Source organism: Episyrphus balteatus, chromosome 4 (assembly GCF_945859705.1).
Source record: "Episyrphus balteatus chromosome 4, idEpiBalt1.1, whole genome shotgun sequence".
NCBI lineage: Eukaryota > Metazoa > Arthropoda > Insecta > Diptera > Syrphidae > Episyrphus > Episyrphus balteatus.
In genome coordinates this window covers 60,813,352-60,840,246 of record NC_079137.1, presented here as the reverse complement: position 1 = coordinate 60,840,246, position 26,895 = coordinate 60,813,352, and the positions used below count along the sequence as shown (strand labels likewise).

The following is a 26,895-nucleotide window of genomic DNA, read 5'->3' as shown; positions in this document are numbered from 1 at the left end:
TTTCTAAAAAACATATTCCCACAATATTCTCTTGTTTACCCTCAAAACCAAAAAAAAAATGAAAAGTATTCAGACTTCTTGTAAATATTTGCTGTTGGAAAACACAATTGGATTCAGGATATTTTTCTTTGCCTTTCAATGATGGTCTTACTCATGAATTTCATTTTCATGATGGTTTGATTGTCTCAAAGGAAAGAGTTGTAGGGAGAAATTTGTTGAATATTCGAATCCAATTTATGTTTTTCGATTTGAAAGCTGCCCAGGGGGGTTTTATTAAGGTTTTCATAACATGAGAACTTGTTTTTTTTTTTTTTTTTTTTTGGAATGAAGTGGGTGACCTAGTAGGTAAGGTGTTAGATTTTTCTCAAAATAAGCAGTATTGTTTTATAGACATGAGAGTAAGCTTTGAGATGACCGAGAAAAGCAGGCTTATAGACATTCTGAAATGAAGTTTTACTTCGCAGAAACCTCCTCTGGTCGAAAGGTCGAAGCTTGTCCGAAGTTTTCAGGGCCAAAGTCTATAATGTCATTTCAGGACCTGAAGTTTAACGTTGGAGCCGAGCTCCTGCCCTGGGTAGGCTGCCCAATTCAGGAGTAGGCCAACAAGGGTTTTGTTTTATTAAGTTTGATGAATTTTTCCGAAGGTTTTTTGAGTGCTGAACTCAAATCCGAAGTCAAAAGTTTTCTATCACCTCGCATTTTCGAGATATCCTCGTTATAAAATCTAAATAATCGATTTTTTGCTAATTTTTAAGCATTTTTCTAGCTTACAGTGGTTTTGTTTCAAAAACAAAATAATAGTTTTTCTAGAGCTTGGTTAAACTCGAATCTTAAATCAGAATTTCTTTTATCAGCTCGCATTTTTGAGATATTCCCTTTATAAGATCTCAATAATCGATTTTTTCCTACTTTGTAAGCTGCAGTAGATTTTAGCTTATAGTAGTTTTGTTTCATCAACAAAACAATATTTTTCTGTAGCTTTTAGATGTGCTGAACTCGAATCAAAAAACAGAATTTATCCATCAGCTCGTGTTTTTGGGATATTTTCGTTATAAGATTACAATAATCAATTTTTTTCTACTTTTTAAGCAACAGTGGTTTTAAGCTTACAGAGATTTTGTTTAAAGAACAAAACAATACTTTTCTAAATATTTTGGTTCTGCTGAACTCGAATCCAAAGTCAAAAATTTTCTATCAGCTCGCGATTTTGAGATATTCCCGTTGTAGTATCTTAATTATAAATTTTTTGCTATGATTTTTAAGCATTTAAGCATTTTGCATGAGGTCTTGAATCCAAAATCAGAATTTTCCTATCAGCTTGCGTTTTCGAGATATTCCTTATTATTACATAGCACAAAAAAAAGGTGCAATTTTGCTGACCATTGTTATCAAACGCTGATGCCTATACCAAAAAAATTCAATCCCAATGGACAAAGTTTTGAAACGTTCAAGTGGATATCAGCCTGCAACATAATGTGATCAAATCGAGACTGCTAGCAGGGAAGAAGCTTGTTGAGGCTGAGATCTTCTCTAAACTGTGAGCGCCTCCTTAAATAATAATTTTTCTCAGACGAGAAGCGCCAACCACCACTTTTCATTCAAAAATGGTATTTTTTAGCCTCTGTTATGCGTGAAAAATTCTGAATTTATAAGTTTTGCATAGCCAACCGATGGTTGCCGAGGGCAATTATTTAAAATTGCAATAAATATCAGTAAAAGTGAGCTTGATAAATGCTGCTGACTTGAGTTAAGTTCGTGTAAATATTTGAAGAAAAAAAGGAAACCTATCAAGCAAACAAATAATTTCTATAATTTTGTAGTAGTTGCAAATTAAAACTCGTTTAAAAATCTAATAGCGCACAAATTCTGCACGGATAAATCAAGTCACTAGAGCATATCTCGTCGGTCCAAGTCCGAACTAACACTTTATATACAACCACCTAAGCACCTATAATTTTTCATCATCATCATCATCATTTCATTTCTTTCAACTTTCTATCTCAAAAAAAGTACTACATCAACAACGACGGCCAATGACGTTTAATGTTCATAAAGTGTAACAAATCAGTGTGATGTTGCTAACCCAGTTTTTATTATTAATAAAAAAAAAATTGCAAAAAAAAATACTAGATTCGTGCAATTATGTCGTTCGTAATGGGTCTTGAGATGATTTTCTTTTCATCGTCAATTAGTAATTCATTTGAGAAAACTTTACTTTTACATTGTGCTGCACAAGCACATACCTATTGCACACATTAAATGAATATAAGAAATACAGAAAAACGCACAACAAAGATATGAATGATGAGGTCTATTTAAAGATACCAGAAAAAAAAACTTTGTACCACTGTATTCGAAATGAAATTCAATTATGGATTGACATAAAGTGTGACTACATTGTGTTGTGGTTTGGATGGCAAATAAAGATATGTAATCATTTTTATAGAACATCAGATGAATCTTCTTCATTTTTTTTTTCAAATAAGGGTATACATGAGATAATATTAGTTTTCTTATTCGAGACAGCATCATGTTTCCTTATTTTCACCACATTTACTGACACGGTTTATTTCGAAAAAAAAAGTTTCAGTCTAAGTTAAGAATCTTTGTGGCACAATTATTATTATTATTTTCATGTGAAATAATAGATTTCAAATTCTAATCAAAATTAAGAAATGACAAAGTAGTTCTCACTTGAGATTTTTCGCATCACTTAAAAAGTTTGGGCCCTCAGAGATTTTGATTATGGGCGCATGTATTAGCTCATCAATGGGATAAATGGCTTAAATTTTTGAAGGATAATGAGCAATGGGTTTAATACAATTACATTTAATAAATTTATTTTGATGGAATAATCATGTGTTCCAAAGTCAATTTAGGATTTTGAGACCTCAACAATCAGATTTTAGCATCTCAATAAAATTTCTCATTTTTACGTACAAGGTAGATACCTACATTTAAATGCATTACTGGAGAACGAATCAAGGTTATTTTTTCTTACAAGTCATTTAGAAAAATCATTAAAACATTTCGATATGTAAAATTTTTTTCTTGTGAGGTATAGGTATTTTAGGTTAGAGTTGATCATCGGCAGTTAAACTGACAGAACGGAAAGAACATATCAGAAAACGTTTGAGTTCCAAATACATAATATTTCTAGAGGTAGGATTTTAAGCTTATGCAGCGGATTTCGATTGAATGAATTGAATTAACAGCTTTAATGTCTTAGGGACAGCAGTGCTCTAGACCGGATTAAATCATAAAAACAACGCAGAGGAATGGATTAAGGGGCATTGAGCCCGGGTCATCCTCAGTAATTAAAAATTGAAGGTAGTTCAGTCAATGGCGAAAAATCCGAAAAAAAAAAATTGCGACGTCAGCAAAATTTGGATGCAGTATTGAAGAGGGGTTTATCCTAAGTATAAATCTCAGTTTGCGTATTGATTGTGGAGGGTCCGCCATTTTGAAAAACCCGTTAGTCTCAATATCTCCAGTACGACTGGTCGGATAGAAATTTTGCAAAATTTTTTAGATTGGAAATAGTATAATTATCTTTCTTTTTGTAATACATCATTTTTCTCTAGGAGTTATACTTTCAGAGTTACAGTACCGCAAATAGTGTATTTTTTGATATTTTAAATATTTTTAACAACCCTTAGAGGTAAGTGGGAAATTACTGAAAATGAGATACTTTGCGGTTCTCTCACTCTGAAAGTATAACTCCTAGAGAAAAATGATGTACTACAAAAAGTAAGATAATTATATTTTCCATCCAAAAAGTTTTGCAAATTCCATTCCATTCCCACTCATTCCGAGAAAAATGCATTTTAAAATTCCGCCCATTGGCCTAGATGACAGCTGTCAGAAAAAACTGATTTCTCAAAATAATTTTAATTTACTATTCTGGTTTTTTTTGCCTAAAAAAGACCATATTCGGGAAAATTTTTGTTTTAATTTGAAATCGGTTACAGTGGCAACAGTGGTTTATTGGAAACTACAAGTGTAGAGATTGGTTTTGTCGATGTCCATCGCTACCATGAACAAGTTTAAATTCCCTGACAAGCACATCATTTAACATTGATGTTAAGGCTTCGATTGGGATACTTTCGAGTATTTTTTTTTTAAATTGGTTATTTTTGTTTTCAACTCCAAAAAGTCGTGTTTTGATGATTCAAACATTTTTCTATTATGGATAGAAATAGTGCAGGCAAATCAAAAATCTTATATTTTTGGGTTTGCAACCACTTTAAACATTGCTAATTGGTTTGAATAGCTGCGTTTTCTTGCTGATGTTGAGGGCTAAAAGGTGAATTTCACTTGGCAAAATATAAAGGTTTCGAGATCCGGGTTTTTATAATTTATAAATTTAATGGAACAAAATGATGAACTAATAGTTTTTTTTATGGTTTGTTTGTGTTCCGTCTAATCTCAATATAGAAATAATTACCAGTATTCTAGAAAAATTTCTATATCAGCATGTTACAAAAGCTCCACAAGAAAAAATGACCCTACCTTATTTTTTTAGCTTTTTTGTAGGACTTTTCCGGAGTCTAGGAGTAGGATTTAAGTGGTTTTAACCTATTAAAAATTGATTTTGTTGGTACTTTGCTACATTTTCACAATTTAACAAGAACAAGGTTCAAAAATATGACCAAGTTCATCAGAATGATACTTCCGTTTTTTATTTACTCCTAGATAAAATTGCTGCTGCTGTTATTACGTGGTACTCATAAACATATAATTTCAAAACTACACTCAGTGTGTGTGTTATTATTTCAAAAAACAAAACAAATAAATTGGTAAAACAAAATACACAAATAAGCATTATTCGAAAGCATATCTTCTTTTTGTTGATATTTCATAAATATACTCATTCAGTGTTAAGGTCGTGTTTTTGTTTGTTTGTGTGTTTTGCGCAAACATTTCGAAAACAAAATTAATTTAATTGTGTTGTGTATCTTTTCAAACAACTTCTACACTTCTGCTATTGAAAATATGCTTCTGCTGTCGCGCTGAAGAAAGCCAAAAATACAAGATTCAAAAAACCATAAACCGCGCACTTCTAAAAAAAAAAGCAAAATTCGTATAAATTAACAAAAGAAGAAAGAAAAACACAAATAAATAAAAATAAAAAAGAAAAACAAAAAAGAACATAAACTTTAGACATAAGAAGAAAACAAGAATTAATTAACATAGTACATATAAAAAAAAAAAACGATATACTAACACCGTTAATGAGATAGAAAAAAATCACAAAAATAAAAAAACCCCGAGGATCAAAGCAGAAGAAAAAGCGAATTTGTATAGGTAGTAGGGTGGGTCAAAAACATCGAAAATTTTTTTTTTGATTTGGTACTTCGAAAAATCGATTGCTAGACCCCTCTAGAATATACACACCAAATATGAGCTCTTTATATTAATGGGAAGGTCCTCCGCTTTGCAATTTTCCATTTTTACATCAAGCTTCTACTAAAAAAAAATAATTTTTTTATTAATTGACTTTTTAGCAAATTTCTTTTCATATTCTTGTAGGAAATTGAACGCTCTACAAAAAACGCCTTATACACTTTTATCGTTTATCTAACCGTTGAATAGATATTTGAGGTCCAAAAATCGAGAAAATCTTTAAATATTCGTTTTTTGTTCTTAATTTTGTAACAAATTGAAAAATTATAATGATCAAACGCGCAAGACATATTCTTGTTGAAAATTGATTGCTCCACAAAAAAAGTCTTATTAACTTTTTTCATTAATCTAACCATTCTAAAGATATTCGAGGTCAAAGTTAAAAAAAAATATAAAAACATTTTATATTTTTAAAAAATTTCTAATTCACTGAAACTTCATTATTTTCAAATTAGCAAGATATATTCTTGTAGGGGCTTAAACGTTCTACAAAAAATTCCTTGGAATGAAATTGATTGCTTTAACCGTTTAGAAGATATTCGTATCCAAACCAATGCTCACTGATTTCAATAGTTTTCTTATGACCCGTATGCATTGCGATTTGGATACGAATATCTTCTAAACGGTTAAAGCAATCAATTTCATTCTAAGGAATTTTTTGTAGAACGTTTAAGCCCCTACAAGAATATATCGTGCTAATTTGAAAATAATGAAGTTTCAGTGAATTAGAAATTTTTTAAAAATATAAAATGTTTTTATATTTTTTTTTAACTTTGACCTCGAATATCTTTAGAATGGTTAGATTAATGAAAAAAGTTAATAAGACCTTTTTTGTGGAGCAATCAATTTTCAACAAGAATATGTCTTGCGCGTTTGATCATTATAATTTTTCAATTTGTTACAAAATTAAAAACAAAAAACGAATTTTTAAAGATTTTCTCGATTTTTGGACCTCAAATATCTATTCAACGGTTAGATAAACGATAAAAGTGTATAAGGCCTTTTTTGTAGAGCGTTCAATTTCCTACAAGAATATGAAAAGAAATTTGCTAAAAAGTCAATTAATAAAAAAATTATTTTTTTTTAGTAGAAGCTTGATGTAAAAATGGAAAATTGCAAAGCGGAGGACCTTCCCATTAATATAAAGAGCTCATATTTGGTGTGTATATTCTAGAGGGGTCTAGCAATCGATTTTTCGGAGTACCAAATCAAAAAAAAGAATTTCGATTTTTTTGACCCACCCTAATAGGTAGGTTCTATAATAAATTGTTGTTGTTTTTGTTATGATTTCTTACTCAAAGCTCTGTTTACACTTTTTGCTTTGTTGTGATTATGTGTGTGCTTGACTGGCAGTTTTGTATTATTTTGTTTATTTGATTCGAATTATATTCAACAAACGTGTTTTGGTGTTGAAAAGCGTTTAATTTTTTATTTCAAAAAGAATTTTTTTTTCAAAAGCGCTCGCAAATTAAAAAAATTAAATAAAAAATAATACAAAAAACCAAGAAAAACTCAAACAAAAAAAACAAACCAAAAAGTGTGTGTGTAAATTTTGTGCACCACATAATTTTTTTTTTTTATAAAACAAATTCAAAGAAATAAAAAGGTATAAAAATGAGATAAAAAAATTTGATGAAGGAAGGTGAGGGATATTATAGAGGTAGGGGGTGACATTTTATGTGTTTTTGTTATTTTTGTACAAACCTTGCGGCCAAATGTTATCTTAAAGAAGAAATTCAAAATCGAATTTGGCCATCTGAGACCCAAAGCATGTTGCAAATTAACTTTGTAACCCTTGAGCACATTATCAGGATATTTGGCACGCCAGTAAAAGATAATCCAAATTAAATGATTTTCCAACATTTGAATCATTGCATATGAGACGTTGCGTTGTTCCAATGTGAGGGCGGCATCAAGATCCTTTTCATATTTAGCTGATAATTCTTTAATAATAATGGCTGAGTCGGCAATTTCTTCGCCATTCAACTCAATAAATGGCAATTGTCCTTTTTTGGAACGGAAGCGCATTTTGTGATCGACATTCTGCAAAGAAAATAATGGAAAAATATGGTTAGAGTGCGTTTAGAAATATATATTTAATTTATTTTATAAGAAAAGACCCAGGAATTTTTTATATATAAACTCTAAGTTATAGCTTGGAGTTAGGTGGAAAATATTACCTTATATTGATCCTTAAAATAAAACTTTTTAAAAAAGTTTGAGCACTTTAAGAGATCTTAAAAATTAAACAATAATTGTGCCCATGATTATGAAAGTGGACTAAGTCACTTTTTGTATTGGTTAAAAGAAAAACTTACATAATAATTTTCTTATAACAATTTAATTATATTTCTTTTATGAAATCACTAGAGAAGCAATAAAGAAGTTTATTTACTGCAATTTCTCTTTCAAATAAACTTTATCCTTTAAATAATAATTATTTTTAGACTAGATTTGATGGCATTTTTAGAAGTGACTTAGTCCACTTTCATAATTAAGGGCACAATTAAGAACCTAAGGATCCCATAACTAATGTAGGCAAGTAAACGGTTTTAGTGATGAAAATACATTAAAAATGGGTTTAAAATGACTTTTAAAATTTAAAATTGTTATTCTTGTGTTAATGTTCTAGTTTTGGATTTAAATTCTGTTTTTTTGGGGTTTGAAAGTTTGTATTGAGAGGATGGATTTGGGGTTAAGTTATCAAAATGTATAATGTTTTACAGCATTTACAAGAAGGGGCTTAAACAAAAAAATATATAATGTCCTATCCATAAAATTTATTTTGTCTTTTTGAGAGTATGTAAGAGGATCGACTCAAAGGATATTTAATTTTTTTTTAATTTAGCTATCTATAGAGTAAAATGGGGTGAAAACTAAAAAATAATGTCGGATTTTTTTAATTCTTTTGGTGGTTTTAGTTATATTTAAATCTCTTTTAAGATCTTTAAACAATATTTCATTTCAAAATGTTTATGCATATTTTTCCGGGGCTAAATCGGAAAAAATAAGGTGAAATGGGGTAAATACAAAAAAAAAAAAAATGCTAAAATTGTAATAATCAATTTTTAAGATTCTTGGATTTCAAAGATAACACTGAAAATTCTGTTTTTTTTTTGTAATTTGGCATTGCTGATTTTTTTCTAGCAGATTTAGTTTGGGCGATGTAGTTACTTGAGAAATCCTTAAAAATCGATTATTGAGTTTTTTATAACGGGAATATCTCGAAAACACCATTTGATATAAAAATTCTGATTTCAGGTTCGATTTCAACACACCCATGACACCTAAGCTAGAGAAATGCATAAAAAGTATAGAGGGAATTTGTCAAAAACGCGAGCTGATAGAAAATTTATGTTTTCGGATTCCAGTTCAGCACCCCAAAAAATTTCGTAAAAGTTCATCATAAAACAAAACCCATGTTGCACAGTATGTATTTTCTTCTAAATGTTGCTGACTGAAATTGGGTGAAATAGGGTAAAACCGAAAAAAGGTATCCGATTTTGAATGAAAGAGATAAGTAATTTTAGTTAAGTTGGGTGAATTTATGTTGGAAACAGAACAAAAGTTCTAAGAAGCAGATGTAAAAATGCACACTACTATACTATACCATACCTTAATCTTAGTTTCGACTTTGTCCTTTTTGGTAGTAAAATTATAATATAGAATTATTTAAACAAATGATTTAAATATAATCTACCTACATGTAGGTATTCTTTGGCCTTATAATTTTGCAAACATTTTTGAAATTCCCAAAATTTATTTTCTTTTGAAATAAAATCCCTACATGTCATGTGTACCAGGTTAAAATTAATAAGTAAATCGAATCCATTTTACCTCATATTTCATCCAAAGCCTTTAATTAAAAGTAACCTTCACAAAAATCTAACCTCCTAACTGAATTAGAGATTTCAAAAATATTCAAAACAACAACAACAAAAAATCAATATGTGTACCACTTGAATTTCACAGCCACCCGCCACAACCAATGCCATACCAACGCCATTTCTACTTCCGCCTTCAGTTTTCCACTTTCTTTGTTTCATATTTCATCATAATCATCCATTCACCACCATTTCATCATTTCAATTCAATGGTTTAATTGTTCTACATTTTCTAAAAAAGTTGTATTTCATATCTCTCATCTCTTTCTCTGTTTTTTCCCTTTCTGACAAAGTGTGAATAAATTAATGTAATATCCATTCAAATGGTGAAATACGATTACACTTGAATGCCAGTTTACAAAAAAAAAAGGAAGGTTTCCCCCTTATTAGTGTAGAATATATACAAACTTTCATGGTAACATCGTTCATCAGCATCAATTGAAAAATAACACGCACTTGAAGATAAAACACTACAAACGGCAGGGTTTGAGAGTTGAATTGGTACAAAATTCCTTCTAAAAAATTTTAACCAAAAAATCATATTTCTCGCATTCGACAAATTTGACAAATAAAAGGGGTTGACAATTATACAGTTAGATATGTATATTTGAAATGTGCAAATGAAGACTTTTTGAAAAGTGAGCGAAGTGGATTTTAAGCTAGGGGTTGGATTGGGTTGGTTTGATATTTTGAGTATAGTGCGGTTGGCGGTTCTTATTTCAACAATGTAACGTACAGCCATTGAAATTTATATTTGAATTTTCAAACATTTTTTTTTTGTTGTTCGTCATCGTGGTCCTTTCATTTGGTTGAACTTGAAAATTTAATTAAATATGAAATATCTTTTATTTCCATTCGAGTAGAATTAACATATGAAATATATGTAAGCTAACAATTCTTTGGGTAACCTAACCTAACCTTATCTTAAATTTAAATACTTTTTCAGCTGTTAAAATTGATTTTTAGGTGAAAACATTTGTAAAAGTTTATTTTTTTGGTTAAAATTAACCAGTCGAGGTTTTTGAAATCTCAGAGAATTTCCTCAAACAGACATAGAGAATTTTTTACCTGATATTAAAATAAGATATTTTGTTCCGGAACCGTTCTCAAGCTGCTAGAATGTCAAAAAATTGAACCTACTGAATGCAGTACTGTTTCCTTATCAGAAAAGGTCTTCTTCCACTATAAAACGAACGTAAAAGATTTAAAAGTAGAGCTATAATTAGAAAGTAAATGACTTATTGGATTTGTATATAGGTAAAAACCAAGAACCTTAAGTTCCTTGCTCGACTTTCTTTTTGTGGGAGTGTATTTTCTCTAATTACTTCCAAACTTACAATCGTAGTTTGATAAACCAAAATTCGTTGGAATCGTCTTGATTGTATGCTGGTTATAGGCTATAAAACACTGTCTTATATGGCGCCCTCTGCAGACAAAAGTTAGAAAATAATCTGGTTTAGTTTTTGAGCTTATTTGTTTGTATTTCCCGAGCCACTATAAATAAAAAAAAAAATGTTCAATGCTAATCTTTGATGAATTTGATGAAAGTTTAGGATGTTTTTTTTGTGATTCGATCCAGAAATAGGTCAAATTTATCAAAAAGGACTACTTTTCTTGTTAAGAACTATTCACAAAGAAAGTGTTATAAGTCGGTTTGGACCATGGTATAAAAAGACAAGGTATGATCATTAGAGCCGCCATCTTACAAAATGGGGTAATAAGGTTTTGACGTTTGGCATTTGGCAAAGTCTAAAGACAACAATTTCCAAGACAAATTTGTTTACAACAACAATTTCAATGGGCTGGGCTGTCAAAACCTTAAGTAGCCATAAGTTTTGACAGTTCTCGATACTGAGTTTTTTCTAATGATCATACCTTCTCTTTTTATACCATGGGTTTGGACTTCTTTTATATGTGACGGTTTGCATAAGTCAGCTGTTGTGTCGTCCATTCTACTAATGTTTCCCAGTGAGTTGTGTTGCATTAGGATTACAACCGAAAGAGTTCAATTCAACTAAATGTAGAAAACAATTGATTATTGAGATAGCAAAAAATCAATTATTGAGATTTTATGACGGGAATATCTCAAAAACTCGAGCTGATAGAACAATTCTGATTTAAGATTCAGCACATCCAAAAAATTAAAAATAACAATATTTTGTTCATGAAACCAAACAATTCTAAGCTAGGGGAATTCTTAAAAAGTACATAGCAAAAAATCAATTACCGAGATAGAATAATAATAGAAAAAGTCTGATTTCGGATTAGAGTTTAAAAAAATCCATAAAACGCGATGTGATAGAAAATTTTTGACTTTGGATTCAAGTTCAGCATTCCAAAAACCTTCGGAAAAATTCTTCAAACTTAGTAAAACAAAATCCTTGTGGTGGTATTAACGTAAGGATCGAATCATGATTTCTCTATACATTTATATAAAATTTTTATATGAAATACTACTTTACGCCTCATTTCGCTTGATATCACTTATTTCTGATCAAACAATTTTGAAGTTTTCCAAAGTAATTTCATCTCAAAGTAATTTCAGGAAGTAGGTACCCACTCGAAAGATTTGCTCTTTTTGAAGTAACTAACTTTTTATGACCAAATATTGAAGAACAGACTAGCCTATGTTCATTAAAATCAGATAAGTATTTAAGGATATATGTATGGTCCCACAAACAGACAAAAAGTTCTATATTTACAATATTACTTATGATTATGAAACTGTATTATTAAATTTCTAAGAATTTTCCACTCAACGAAGGCTTTCTATTTTCAACTTTTCGCTCATAAAAATATTTGTTTAGGAAGAGGGAAAAGGGAGTGACTTGAACTTATTGTCCTATAACCAAAATAGAAGCATCTACTACATATTTTAAAAATCTTTATCATCAAATTATACAGGAAAAAAAGAACAAATTTGTACTACTCCTTGTGGTTTCACTTGTTTATGTGTTCTGCATGCCATTTTTTTGAGGCTTCATTCTACTCCCTCTCATGGGTTTTATTATTTTACATTTTTTTGTTTCTTTTTTTTTTTTTTGTGCTTGTTAACCGAAAAAATTTGGGTCGGCAATTTGTCTTCTCTACTCGGTTGGTTGGCTTGACTTGGAATTTAATTCTACCTGTGCAGACTTCCTTTTTCCTGATAGGAAGCCATTACAATTTATATGAACTCATTGAGTTGCAAATTTTTCAAGAGCTTCCCATGAGACTTTTTTACAAAAAAAAAAGACCTACATGAACAGAATTATATTATAAATCAAAAATTTCAAATAAAAAACAACAACAACAAGACAAAAAAATGTATAAAACATGACACCGCAATTTTTGGAAATACATAACATTATTTCACCAGGTGATGTTTTTTATAACCTTCGTACCCATGTTGGTAACGAAAAATTGAAGGAAATCCAATATTTCACTGATTTCAATCGAAAAGAGGTTTTAAATTTCCGTAAGGATTAATTTTTTTTTTGTTGTTGGTTGAACTTTTGTGTGCACAGGTTAATACTGGTTTTTATAGAGTAACAAAAAAAAAGGATATGATTTTTATTCTTTATTAAACAGCAATCAATAATCCTTTTTTTTTGTGTGTGCAAAGTTATTAAAACATCATCATGAATATATCAAAAAAAAAGCTTTTTCATCTCATATCGTCGGAAATGAGGACGACGGGAAGGACGAAAAAACGCAGACATGTTTGTTATCAGAAGAAAACCAAATTTAACAATAGAATTCTATCGTCTCGTTGTTGATGGTTATAGTGCGAGAGAGGACCTATTATATTGGTTTTCTGTCTGGGAATGAGAGTGTATCGATTATGACCATTTTTATTATTAAAATCCTGTTGTGCATGCTCATTGGTCCTTGATAAAGATGAATAAGAAATATAAAAAATAAAAAACGATGATATCTAAAAAAACATTGATAGAAATGGCTTTGGGCGTATGGGACTTTTAATGTAAAAAAGGATGTGGCTAATGTATATTTACTTTTTTTTTTAGTATCCTTTTTTATTTGTATTCTCATCTCAATTAAGGATCCTTTGGAGAATAAATTATACTTTTTTATTTTTTGTATTATTGCATACTGTAGGGTATATTATCCCATGATAGAACGCAATTTATATTCACTATGAAAGAATTTATTGTTGTGTATAAGAGTTGGGTAAAATGTCAAGAGATGTCGGAGGATAAATTTGTCAATAGAATGGGTTGATGGTGGTGGACTAAAAGGGCATTATACGATTATACCTTTAGGGCTTTTGTATATCAGTTAAGAAAAGACATTTTTAAAGGTTTTTTTTTATGTATATAAATTAAATTATTTTAAAGTTTTGAAAAACTTTTTCAGAAATACTTAGCTTAGTTGGACCTTTTCTTGTGTTTTTCAATTTTTGCATAATAGTGGGAAAGCACTATGGATATTAGGGCGTTTGTTATACAGATATAAGGGTTTTCCGAGAATAAAGTTCCTTAGATAGATTCAGTAACTCTTTGCGAATTTTTTAAGACAATATTGGCAATATTTTAGCAAGATTTTCAACAAGAAAATAAGGTGATTCAAAATATTGAGTACCTACAGTTGAGTTTCAATCATGAAAATATAACATTTAGGATTAAGATTTTTCTGGATTGTAATCCAATAAAAAACCTTTGATGAACCAAATAAATATAAGTTTAAGTCCGATCAAGGCCTTATTTGAAAAATGTAGTGGCGTTATTGAACTCAAAAACTAGATGGGAAATAGGGCACTGCTCCAGAATACATTAATAAATAAAATGGACGACTGGGTCGTACTTGCTCTCAAGTTTGTAAAACTAAAGATTTTTAAAATACTTTTTGTTTTAATTCTAAAAGAAACACTTGAAAAATAAAATTAATTTTTGTTTTTAAAATTACAAGAAAAAAATATCCCTATAAGTGGTTTTAACCTCAAACGGAAGTAGGTCATAAAATTTCTTGTACACCGAAAAAAAAAACCAATATCAATTTAACATTTTTTAAATATCAAATTAACATTTTTTAAATATTAGGCAAAAATGCTCTATAAAATGTGTTTTATGATATTTAAAATGTTAAAACAACATTTTTATTATCAGGATAATATTTAAATGTCACATTTTGGAAATTTTTTTTGATATTTTATTATAATTTTTTCATAATATCACTTTCTCATTCCAAATTATTGAAAAATATTAAATAAAAAATTCTTAATGTGTACTAATTTAAAGGCGCTTTGTGTTTTTTCGAAGTAAAATGTATGATTTACTGAGAAAATTTGATTGGCACTAAGATTTTACTTCACATAGTTTGGGAGAAAATAACAAAACAATATTATATCACCTATAATAGAAAAAATGATATCACCATTATTTTGTAAAGAATATTCCCTTTCAGTAATGTTTTGAAAAAAAAAAGAAAATTCTTAAAATATTAAAAATAATAAAAGGAAAGAAATAGGTTTCATTATAATAAACTAAAACGTAAAATCTAGTCAACATTGATATTTTAATTGTCAAAGTGAAATTTTCACTATCCACTTTATCTTAAAAAAATGTCAAAATGATATTTTAATTGTCAAAGTGAAATTTTCACTGTCCCACCTGAAATTAAAAAATGTCAAAATGATATGATAAAATATCAAAATTGATATTTTAATTGTTGGACGACTTTTGTTACTGAAAAATGTTAATTTGATAGCTCTTATTATCAATTTTTTTTTTCGGGATTTTTTTTTTTTGAAAATCTTAAGAGCCTTTTAAAAAGTCTCTAACGATTTTCAAAAAAAATCCCAACATTTTGGAATTTTTTTATGAAAATCTTTAAAAAAAACAAATTGATTAAAAAAAATTCCAAAATTGTTTTGGGATCAACCAAATTATTAATAATTGTTCTGTTTAAAAAAAAAATATTAAAAACAATTATTTTTTTTTAATTCATGAATATTTTGTTTTTTAATGTTGTTAAATTTTGGCGCTGGTACTTAAACGTGTTTGTAAAAAAAAATTCGTTGAAATCGGTTATAAGTACACTATTTACGAGAAAGTCAGACACCAAGAAAATGGTTCCACGGCAGGTACCGTAAAAAACGGCTCAAAAAAACATTTGTTTTATAGCAAAAGTAGGAGCTTAATTGCCACAGTACATGTATTTTTCATTTTATCATAATCGATAGAGAACCTTTTATTGAAAAAAAAAGCAATATTTTCCATTTTAGCGCATTGCAAGTAGGGTTTAATTTCCAATCTAGAGAATCACCAAAAAGTCTTAACTACAAAGTTTAAAGTAAATCGCTTCAGTGCCTTAGGCTACAGCTCAATTACCAAGTATGTATTTGTTTTAAGATCATGTTTCATATGCTATACCAATATTCTTTACCTCCAAAAAACTACTTTTTCACCCAAGATAATTGAATGGATTATTTTGATATTTTTGGATACCTATGTATTGGTCCCTATTGATTTTATTGTATTGATTTAATTGTGTACTAGTTGATTATTAGCGATTTATCTAAATTTCATTAATATTCTTCATTCAAAGTTTCCTTAATACCCAACTTAAAGGCAATCCGTTTTCCTTACCAACAATTTGAGTAACAAATTTATTCATAATCAAAATTAGAAATCCATTAAAAAAAAAAAACACTTAAAAGCTTAAATCTACCTTCAAAAAAAGAGATTTCATACACTCAAAAAAAAATAGGGATATCTCATCATGTCAATCTGTCCAAACTTATCATCTACCTTACACATTAAAAGTTACCAACCTATTAATCTTTACTTATCAAAAAAAGAACAACACAAGAAGAAGAAAAAAAAAGGTTATAAATTTTCTGTTGTATCCTCAAAATAGCCTAATCATCATCCCATCATCTATTAAAGGTATACCTTTTTTCTTGTAACATTCAAATTTTAACCTAAATCAATCTCTTTCTTTTTTTCGGTTGTACTTTTTTTTTCATTTATTTCAGAAGTAAAATCTCGGTAGGTATAAGAAAAAAACTAATAATTTTTTTTTCAGTAGGACGACGCCCTTTTGCTGTCTTCTCCCCACTCAACTCCAAACGAAAACCAGCTGCAGAGAAGATCCAGAATTCCCGGTTGCCCATATTCAAATCCAAAAAAAACTAAAAAATCACCAACAACCAAACCCATCTTTCTCTCCTTCTCTCTCTATGGAGAAAAAAGAGCTCCATCATTTCCCTAAGCCCCTTAGAATTTAACTAACCCCAGGGACAAGGAGGAGAGAGAGTCGCTAGCTACCAAAAAAAGGACATTGGCCACGTGGTTTTGTATAAATTATATCTCTACGTCCAAGTCAAGATTATGTTTTATATTCCAAAGATAATATCCAGAAATAAAAATGAGGAATACAAAAAAAGAAAAAAAAAAAGTTATAAAAATACCAAAGTGAATCACGATTCTGGCGCCATCTGTTGCAAGCACGATTGCACGAAATGGCTGTATGTTTGTATTTTTTTTTTTTTTAATTTTCCTTGTTTTGTCACCAAAGTTGTTGTACAAAAAAAAAAACCAAACAATTTGCATGTAAAATATTTTTATACAACAACTTAGATAGTTAACTATTACCACCCCTTCACTAAAACTCTCCCTTATTCGTATAATATTAAAAAAAAAAAACTGAGGGGAGGAATGGAATGAATTTTATGAATTTATTTATTATTTTTATGTTATTATTTATCGGCGCCCAACAGGCTGCAATTTTTTTTTTTAATTTAACAATCGTTTTAAAATTTAAGTAAAAAAACACAGTTTATTGCATGTTTTTTAGCCATTTTCAACCCCATTTTCCCCTTCCCACATTTTCACAAAAATTAAACTTAATTGTGTATGTGAGTGCATTTCATGCGGAAGCTCCCATACACATACTCGGATGAATATGATGATGATAAGCGCCCTTAGCAACAAGCTCTAATTTTCCAGAGACAGTTTTGCAATGGGAGAAGGATATAAAAAGAGAGTGTGTGAGAGAGAGGGAGAAAGAAAGAAAGAGAGAGAGAGAAAGAAGGGAAAATGGAGTTTTATATTTTGCCGAGAATAAAATCAATGATAACGCTTTAACAAGAAGAATTCTTCTAATTCTGTTGTTCAGTCTTGAAAAAAAAACGTCCTAATTACACAAAATATAAGATCTTATAAAGGGAGAGCAAAAAAGCATCCTCTCTCCAACAAAACACACAATCTCTCACAAATTCAACAGGATTTTCGGGATGTTAAAATCTAAAATGGAGCTAGAATCGATATTTCTGGTTGTGTTGTGAATCCAGGAAGTTTTTGCAGCTACCTGTTTTCTGATGATGATGGTGTAGAGACATAACCGAGGCGTTGTCCTTTTTCATGTTCCATTCCCAGGTGGTTTCTTTCGTGATATGGAACAATTTGAAATGGGGAAAGCTTTTTGATGGAAGTTTTGGGTGGGTGAGAAAAAAGTCAAAAGCTTGCATGCAAAGAAAAATTTTATTCTAAACTAGGACCAAGTGATGGGGGCAAAGAAGATTGACTTTTTTTCTTGTCTTGTTGATGTCGTCGTGTAGTTGTAATTTTGCCGGTATTGTCTGGTCGTTGCTTTTCATTCCTTCGATTACTTTTTTTTTTCTCCAAGGCTTTAATTGCAGTGATTATAAAAAATGCCGCGCCGCAATATGGGAGTCGTCGAGAAATGCGCCTTTCCATTTAAAAACGACAGAACAGAACAAAAAAAATATTTCGAGGGTTGGGTGGAGAAGGAGAACAAGGCTTGGCGACGGAAATTTATACCAAGCAATACGTTTTACACGTGTTTCGAGTTTTACGTTAACTCTGAAAAGAGGGTGATTTTGAGTAATTTGGTTCTTTTGAGATTGAAGGATTCTCTATCATTGAAATGGTTGAAATATCATGTCGAAAAGAAATGAAAACTAATAATATTTTAACACGTCTGTAGGACCATACATTAAGGCCTTCAGGAAGATTGATTTGGATAATTTATTAAGGATAGATATGGGGTGTTAAGATCTATTAATTACGAACCTTAATACTGGATATGATTGAGAAATTCGTTGATTTCCAGCAATAAATAATTCGTCGACATTATTCAATTCGTGTTTGGAATATTAAACGAAAAAAGCATTTCGGTATACCTAACAAGTAAAGTTTTTTTTTTCTTGATCCTTGAGATTTTCATTGGATTTTTAAAGGATGAAAAATTCTCATAAACTCTTATGAAGAAGGTTGATTTGGATATAGAATGATAAATATCAAGGATTAAAATTGGGGGTGGCATATTGTTATATTTTGGGAAGGATTTTATTTTTTTTGAAACTTTTTTTGTGGTTGGAATAACTTTTTCTATAATCTTTTCTTTTTTCATAATATGATAATAAATTGAATGACAGGTTAAAAGAAGACGTGATTTGTGTGATAAATTTTGACTAAAATTTTTAGTGACAAAAAAAGTTTTTTTTTTAAGATAAAAAGATGTGTACCCTCGTTACATTTACTTTGGAGAAGTTTAAAAAATCTAGATGAGGGATGCAAGTTTAGAATTCGATTAAGGTTTAGGATTTATACCGAACTCAACTCTTAACAAGTGAATGAGCCACAGAAATATGGACAAATATTGTATTTTTAGCAATATTGGGGGACACAATTTATATAACATTTTATATTGCAATAACGTTTTCCAGAAAAATATGTAGCTTGATATAATAAAAAGGTGATAAATAACAAAATACATTAGAATAATTAAAGTTATTAACAAAATAAATAAAAAAACAAAACATTTCACATCCGCAAACTTTACTTGTCACACCCTTAGCATTTTTAACACGAATTACATATTTTGATAATTGTTTGTGTTTTATTGTAAAAGTGGAACTTAAGATTTCCATCTAGGTCGGTGTGACACAAAATTCAAGTTTATCAATCCTATTCATTGAAATTATTTTGGAGCCACAACATCTAATACATTTTGTTGTTCATGTTTTATGAAACATCTCTAACAGGTATGCAATTTCCTAACGTCACACCCTTTTCATCATTTTCTACATACATATTTTAACGAGTTAAAAAAGAAGACAAATAATGAGCAAATAATATAATATAATAATAAGTAGTTCCAATAATAGGGATCAAAAAATTCGGATTCTGAGTCACACCCGTTACAAAACACAAAACATCGTTACTAAATAACATTTCTTCTTCATAGAAATTTGATTTCCTATTCTAAAAAGTCTGCACTCTTTTGCACGTCTTACCTGGATACAAGAACAGCCGTGTTATCAAATATTATCAGGAAGAACATCATGCGCGGAAAATAATATAAATGTTATAAAATGAGAAAAAGTCTCACACCCGTAACAAAAAAAAAAAAAGTATCTCTTTCGATCTATGAAAATTATTTTTGTCAAACAATGTAGGTACCATTAATTTCAAAAATTTTTTTAAAGTCTACCAACATTTCCGTTACATCTTTTTGTGTGTATAGTATTTGGACCAAAAAAGTGCTCAGCTGAGTTTAACAAGTTTTGTATGATTTTTTTTTTGCAAAAATCTTCAGAGTTGAATAGAAACTTGAAAAAAGCAGATGTCAAAAATTTTTTCTAGAAAATACACCAAATAATTATTTTGGTTTACATAAAAAAAATTTTCAATACAAAATTAAAGTTAACAAAACCTTTTTTTTGACAAATAATTTTTAGCTTTCAATGTACATAATATTTTTTTCCAATTTTTGGTCTACAATATCAAACCGTTTCCCGAAATGGTGTTATCATAGTTTTTTTTACCGAATGTTCCTAATAACTCAAGTTTAACGACGTAATTCACGCCACTGAACATTTAAATAATCTTTTTTTTGTACATTTTTCTTGGGCTATTTTCAACGAAACTTCAAATTTCTGCTTCATTTATTTTACCGAAGTTTATCAGTAGTTAAAACTTCCATATGTTTAACACTCATATTCATCTTTTAGTAGCTATAAGTGAAGGCTAATAAAAGTTCTTCAGACATCATGGCTGAATTCATTAACAGAGTGATGCTTTGCATCAAAAATATTTTTTAAGAACTTAAAATCTCAGTTGATGGAATTTGTTATGGATAATTTACAATGTTACGAAAGCAATAGAAAACTCAACAACTTGAAGAGAGCTATTTGACATTTATTTTTTCAAGTTAAAAACGTTAAGTATCAAAGATTCTTAATATAAATTGATATTATCAACTGAAATCTCTCACTGGTGAACATTGTTTTCGTCACAAAAAAAGCAATCGTTTTTATTTACCAGCAGATAAAGTAACACAGTAGAAATCCTCTGTGAATCTTATTGCACTTTGAAGATTATCCTTCCTTAAGTAAACCCAAAAAGCTATCAATCTATTATTTTTATTGATTCTATATGTTTCATTACCAAATTCAATACAAGCTTTATTCTTTTACAATAAAATGTATGCTGTAAGGCCTTTCTCAGTAGAACAACAATATAACAAATCCTTTCAAAACAAATAATGTTTGTGTATCCTTTCAAGGCATCTTGTAAAATTAATTCTATTTCTGATCCAATTGGCACGTTCGATTTTGAAATAATTTTACCATAAATTTCGAGATGGTTCTTTAATACCCAAGCCAAGTCTCAGACTGATTTATATCACACATATTGTTTCATGAGTAAAATAAAAACCCATTCGTTTGTTTTCTCACCAAAAAGAAAAAACAATATAGAAAATCTTTATTTTTCTAACAAGACAAAATTGTGAGTTTCTAATTGAAATAACGGATACGCCTCAAGACATGTTGTTTTCTCTCAACAAAATACAACCACCACCAGCAGTGAGAGCTTACAAGGAAAATCAATTCAGAGTTTCCATTTCTATCTGGAGTTTTCGTCCGAAAAGAGAAGGGTAGTGGAGGAGGGTTAAATGGAGACTTGTAATCTGGCAAAATATTATACAAAACGATATAAAATCCTTTCAACAAAATATACACACACACTCTCATCTCATCCATCGCAATAAAAATGTTCCAGCAATAAAATAATGTTTCCTTATTCAATACATGTTGCTGCTGCTACTGCTTCTGTTTTTGGTGCGTTAACATGAAAGAATCTCTCCATTCAATTGGAAGGATAAATCCCAGTTGGCCAATAAAATGTATATCCTCCTATCCTCTTTTCTACATGGCGCTATTGATTCAAGCTCAAATAATATAACATTATTTTATATGAGCATACTTCATATGAAATGAAACATGAAATTAATTGATTAAATTTTTGCTTGCCTCCTACACAACAGCCAGGAGAGAAACACTACCATATCAACCAACACAGTACGAGATGAGAATATGGAAAGGGTGTGGTAGATGGTGATGCTGATGGCGGATGGTGATGTTGGTGGGTCGGTGGGAGGTAAAGGTTAGGTTAAGTGCTGAAATGGGTGTAGTATAACCTTTATGATGAAGGAGTTAAATAAATTAAATTTCCTTCTTTTCAGCAAAAAAAAAAAAAAAATAAAACACTCACATATTCGTAAAATTAAGTTAAGTTAAATAAAGTGGTGAAAATGTAGTCTTGGGAAGATATCAATCTGATACACGGATGAATTTAATTTTTTTTTTCAACACGGCAAAGGTTTCGCATCAGTTACGCACTGTTTGATTTATCTAATATTCGTTTTGTTATGTTTGGAATTTAAGTTCTTCTATGAAAACTTACTGCCAAATTTAAGAAAACGATCATGGAGCGGGATCATGTGATAGCTTTGAAAAGAACATTCTAAGAAAGTTCATGACTCATGAGTAGTTATGGGAACTATCAAATGATTTGAACTATCGATAGTTAGTAAGTGAATGATTTGAACTATCGAATAGTTCATTCATTTATTCATTTGAATAAAAACTATCGAATAAACTATCAGATAAAAACTATTGCATAAAAATACTATTTGAATGAGAAAACTATCGTATAACAAAACTATTTGAATGAAAAAACTATTTTTTAAGAAAACTATTCGAATGAGAAAACTATTTGAATGAAAAAACTATGGTATAAAAAAAAATTCATGTGTGCAAACCTTAAAAAATCATTTTTCTTGCAAAAAAAAAAAAAAATAGAAAAAATCTACCTATTTTTATTCTATAACCTTCAAATCCATGTCTTTTATATGACAACCTATATAAATTTTATATCATCTGAAAGCTTATTGTCTAAGCTCATATATATATCGATCAGGTCTATGAGACATCTACAAAAAGAGCTAGAATTTTTTGAACTCGATCAATTTCCATCAAAAAAAGCGAAAAAACACGTATTTTTATCTTCTCACGCTATTAAATCCATTTTCTTCCCTAACAACCTATAACAACCTACACCATCTGAAAGCTAATTGTCCAAGCTCAAAATATATATATCGATCAAGTCTATGAGACATCTACAAAAAGAGCTAGAATTTTTTTAACTCGATGAAATTTCATAAAAAAAAAGCAAAAAAACATTTATTTTTATGTTCTTATGCTATTAATTCAATTTTTTTGTTTGACAACCTATAAAAAATTTTATATCATGTGAAAGCTTATTGTTTCACCTTGTATAATGATGCATAAATCTTATTTCAAAGATGTCTACAAGAGAAGTTAGAATTTTTTAAAGTCAACCATGTCGAATTTCCAGACTGAGATTACGGTACTTCCTACACTGGTAGCTGGTCATCGCCAACAGATCTCCACAGGTGTTTTGAGGTATTTTTCAATTTTTTTCAATTTAGGATTGTGTAACTTGTAGAGGGTGATATATCAAATAAAAGGTTATGTTATCAGCATGCGTATTAAAGTTAAATCAAATTTTTATGTGCACTAGATGAAAAGATATAACGTGTGTTGGAAAAGAACATCTTTTTACCGTTATCTCCGAATTTTGAATATGAAATTAATTGAAATTTTGTACAATTATAATTTATTTAATTACTTATCTACAGTACAAATTTCATTCATCTATCTATTAAAACAAAAAAGTTATAACAAGTTGAAGTCGTGTCGCGTTTTCGTTTCATCTTGTTTCAAATCACTACGATACTAAAGATGTTTTCACTTCAAAAACTATTTGATAAAAAAACTATCGTTTAAGAAAACTATTTGAATGAAAAAACTATCGAATAAAAAAACTATTCGAATGAAAAAACTATCGAATAAAAAACTATCGAATGAAGATCTATTCGAATGCAAATAGTAACTAAATGAATGAATGATTTTAAACTATGGAATGAATGAATATTTTACATCTATCGATAGTCTGATAATTTTTATTCGATAGTTCCCATCACTACTCATGAGGCAACTTTTAATAACAGACTTATCATCTGGGAAACCGACGAAGTTATGAATACCAGAGTTATGCGCGTCAAAGTTATGAAAAACCGAAGTTATGAAAGACTAAAGTTATGAAAAACCAGAGTTATGAACACCAAAGCTATGAAATGTGGTTTTTGGGTTGGTAACCATTGCAAGGAACGATATACGCGAGGAATGTACCAAAAAGCTGAAGCGTATAGGCAAGAAAAAAATTGTATGGGACGGGGGTGTCTGTTCCCCCCGTTTAGCCGGGAGGGGCTATTTTCTTAAAAATGATTTAATTTGGAAAAAAAATTATTAAAAATCAACGGTTACACAAATAATAACGTATTGTACCTTTTTCTAAAGCCAAAGACTTGTTCTTGTATTTTGTTTTTAAATAAAGCTGTTTAATGGACCAGTTTTTAAAAAATTAATTTTCAAAAAAAATACATAATGGTTTTTTTGAATAAAAGTAGTTTTGTTTTTTTTTTTTATTTGTCGAAAACGACAAGACGTTTTTGGATCAGTTTGCAGGTTTTGTTTAGAAACAAATAAGAACATTAAATTATGGAATTTAAATAAGTACTTAATTATGTACATAAAATTTTGAAAGAATTAAGTTCGAAATTTATTTTTTCAAAATTTTGATTTTGAAAACAAATTTTTCAAAAACTTTTTCGCAGAAAGATGTTTAAATATCTAATTGAGTTCTTTTTAACTGAGATTCTCGGTACCTACATAAATCCCTTTATCAAAGAAACTAAATTTCCATACTTTTAATTAGGTATTTCTCTCATTATAATTCGAAATGAAAGTCTCGACTCGACTCGATTCATCATTATTATTTAATGATGAAAGTCCCTTGAGGCACTTTCGACCTATTTCACATGAACTTTCTTCTTCTTTCTGTCATTTCTTCAAAGGTCTTTTCAATATGAAATTTTAAATTTCCCAATTTTAATTATTCAACAACCGGGCCAAATGGGATTCCATTAAAAGTCCATATATATAAATTTTCTTTTCAAAAATTACTTCGTCGTCGTCGTCCTTTTCCATCAACTTTCCTTTACTCTTTATAAAACTCCATTTTCCCTCCCTCCCTTGTAAAATGACAAAAAAAAAACACTTGGACAAAAAGTTGGAGTCTGTCTTTTTTTTTTTCTTAAGTTTTGTATATTTTCTAAACTAAACGAATGAAATCAACAAGCTTTGAGAGTTCGTCTTTTAAGTACATTTTCTAACTAAACAAAAATAAAATCGTATCACAGACACAAAAAATAAAAGCAAAAAAAGACGAACAAAAAAAAAATGTCAAATACTTAACGTAAAGTAGTAGCAATGGCAATAGCAGGAGCATCAGCAGAAGTCCTGAGTCCTGGACTGCCATTGCTTGCTTACTCAATGTCCAATGTTCCTTTGAAAATCTCGTACTTTCTTCTTTCGTCTTCTTATCGTCATACACAAAAAACAACAGCACAACAAAAATACAAACACAAATATAATGAAATATTCATTCACTCAAATTTGGTTTATGTCCTTGGGGTGTAAAAACTTCACAACTTCAACAAAACAAAAAAAAAAAAACGAAATAAAAAAAAATAATACCTGCTACCATACCACCATAAAACGACCATTTCGACACACAAAAAAAAAAAGACTTTTCTTTTTAAACTTGCTCCTTCTTATACTTTTTTCGTCAATTGCATTTTTTCCTTTATGTTTAATTTTCGCCCCTTAGGCCCAAAAAGTATAAAAAAAAAATAACCAAAGGACATTCAAAAACTCTGAAAATATTATTTTACGCTTTACATTTTACTTTTTTCTGAGATAAAAATGCAGCTTTTTTTTTTAAATTTTTGTATACAAAGATAAAAGTTTTTATTTTCGGAGCATCAGAAAAAAAATAACTAAAATTTTTGGAAGATAGTTGTGTAGAGTTTATGCAAATAAAAAGTCTATTCTAGGTTTTATTTAAGGAGATATGTATTTAGTTTTGATACAGGGATCGTTGAGGGCTTCTTAAATGCTTTTAAAGTTCATTTGTTTTGCGCCAATCCTGTGATTATATGATTTTTTCCTTATTTTTACACTTCGTCAAAATACAGTTCACAGTTTAGTGGTTCATCGACGCGACGGGGCTAAGGCTTATTACGGTAAATCGATAAAAACTTCGGTAAGGTTTCGGTAAGTCACCTAATAGAGGTTAGATGAAGTAGGGACTTCGAAAAGATTTCTTCCTAACAGTTTTTTAGAGTAATTTCTAATTTTAAAAACATTCATTTTTTTAAAGTTACAAAAATACATTTAGGAAATCTTTGAATAGCTTCGTTGAAATTTCTTTTTAGCATTCTTTTCCATTTAAATAAACTACCGAAGGTTACCCAGATACTTTCAACATAATACTTTCAAGGCACTAAACACAAAATAAAATAAAATGCACGACTGGGGTCGCACGTACTTGCTCTTGTAGTTCAAAGTATCTTTACTTAAATATCTATTGAAATTTTAAGATTTTGTTTAGTGTCGAGAAAAAAATATAAAAAAAAGTCGAGAGTTAAAAAATAAAATTAAAAATTATTTTTTTTCAAAAATGTTTGTTTATTTTTTTTTTTACATTTTACACTTCAAAATGATGTCTGTAAATTTTGGATAAAATTGACTTATGCCTTGATGAAAGATATGAACAAAAAAAAAATATGTCGATTTTTGAAAAACGGCAACGCCATATTTCTGTTCTCCGCATTTTTTGAGAAAAACTAAAAACGCAGTTTTGTTAGAATCAATAAGACTATTACGTACACCAAATTTAATCAAAATCGTTAGGGCCGTTTTCGAGAAAATTGCAATGCCTACCTCGAAAACGTTATATGGGAGATATGCGTTAAAAGGGAGATATTAAAAAAATAAAAAAAAAACGGGTCTAGGGAATTACGTAAAAATCATCTGTACCAAGTTTCAAGCAAATCCATATATCCGTTTAGGCCCTAGCTCGATGTACAGATGGATGCACAGACGCAAGGACCGACGGACGGCATGACGAAAACCACTTTTTTGATCTTCTCCATAAACGTAATACCTATTGGTTTTGATTAAAACCTCAAAAAAATTTTTCTACACGAAACCAATACTTGCCCTATAGAGCAAGTAAAAAAAGTACTGCGTCATAAAATTTAGCTCAGTAAAAGCACTGTACGATGCACAAAATTTTAGTAATTTCTCTTATAAGCAAGACTGAAAATTTAGGACGGAAGAAGAAAGAACTTAAATAAATATATTGAA

General features: G+C 29.5%; 1 protein-coding gene across 2 annotated transcripts in view; it reads right to left on the bottom strand.

The window, feature by feature from the left end:
- The window catches only part of LOC129920219 (failed axon connections), a 107,105-nt gene that overhangs the window by 4,533 nt on the left and 75,677 nt on the right, over window positions 1-26,895 (bottom strand). For both annotated transcript variants that reach the window (XM_056001470.1, XM_056001471.1), the window contains exon 2: window positions 7,111-7,449. In XM_056001470.1, coding sequence (XP_055857445.1) covers window positions 7,111-7,449 — 339 coding nt within the window. The remainder of the gene's footprint in view (window positions 1-7,110; window positions 7,450-26,895) is intronic.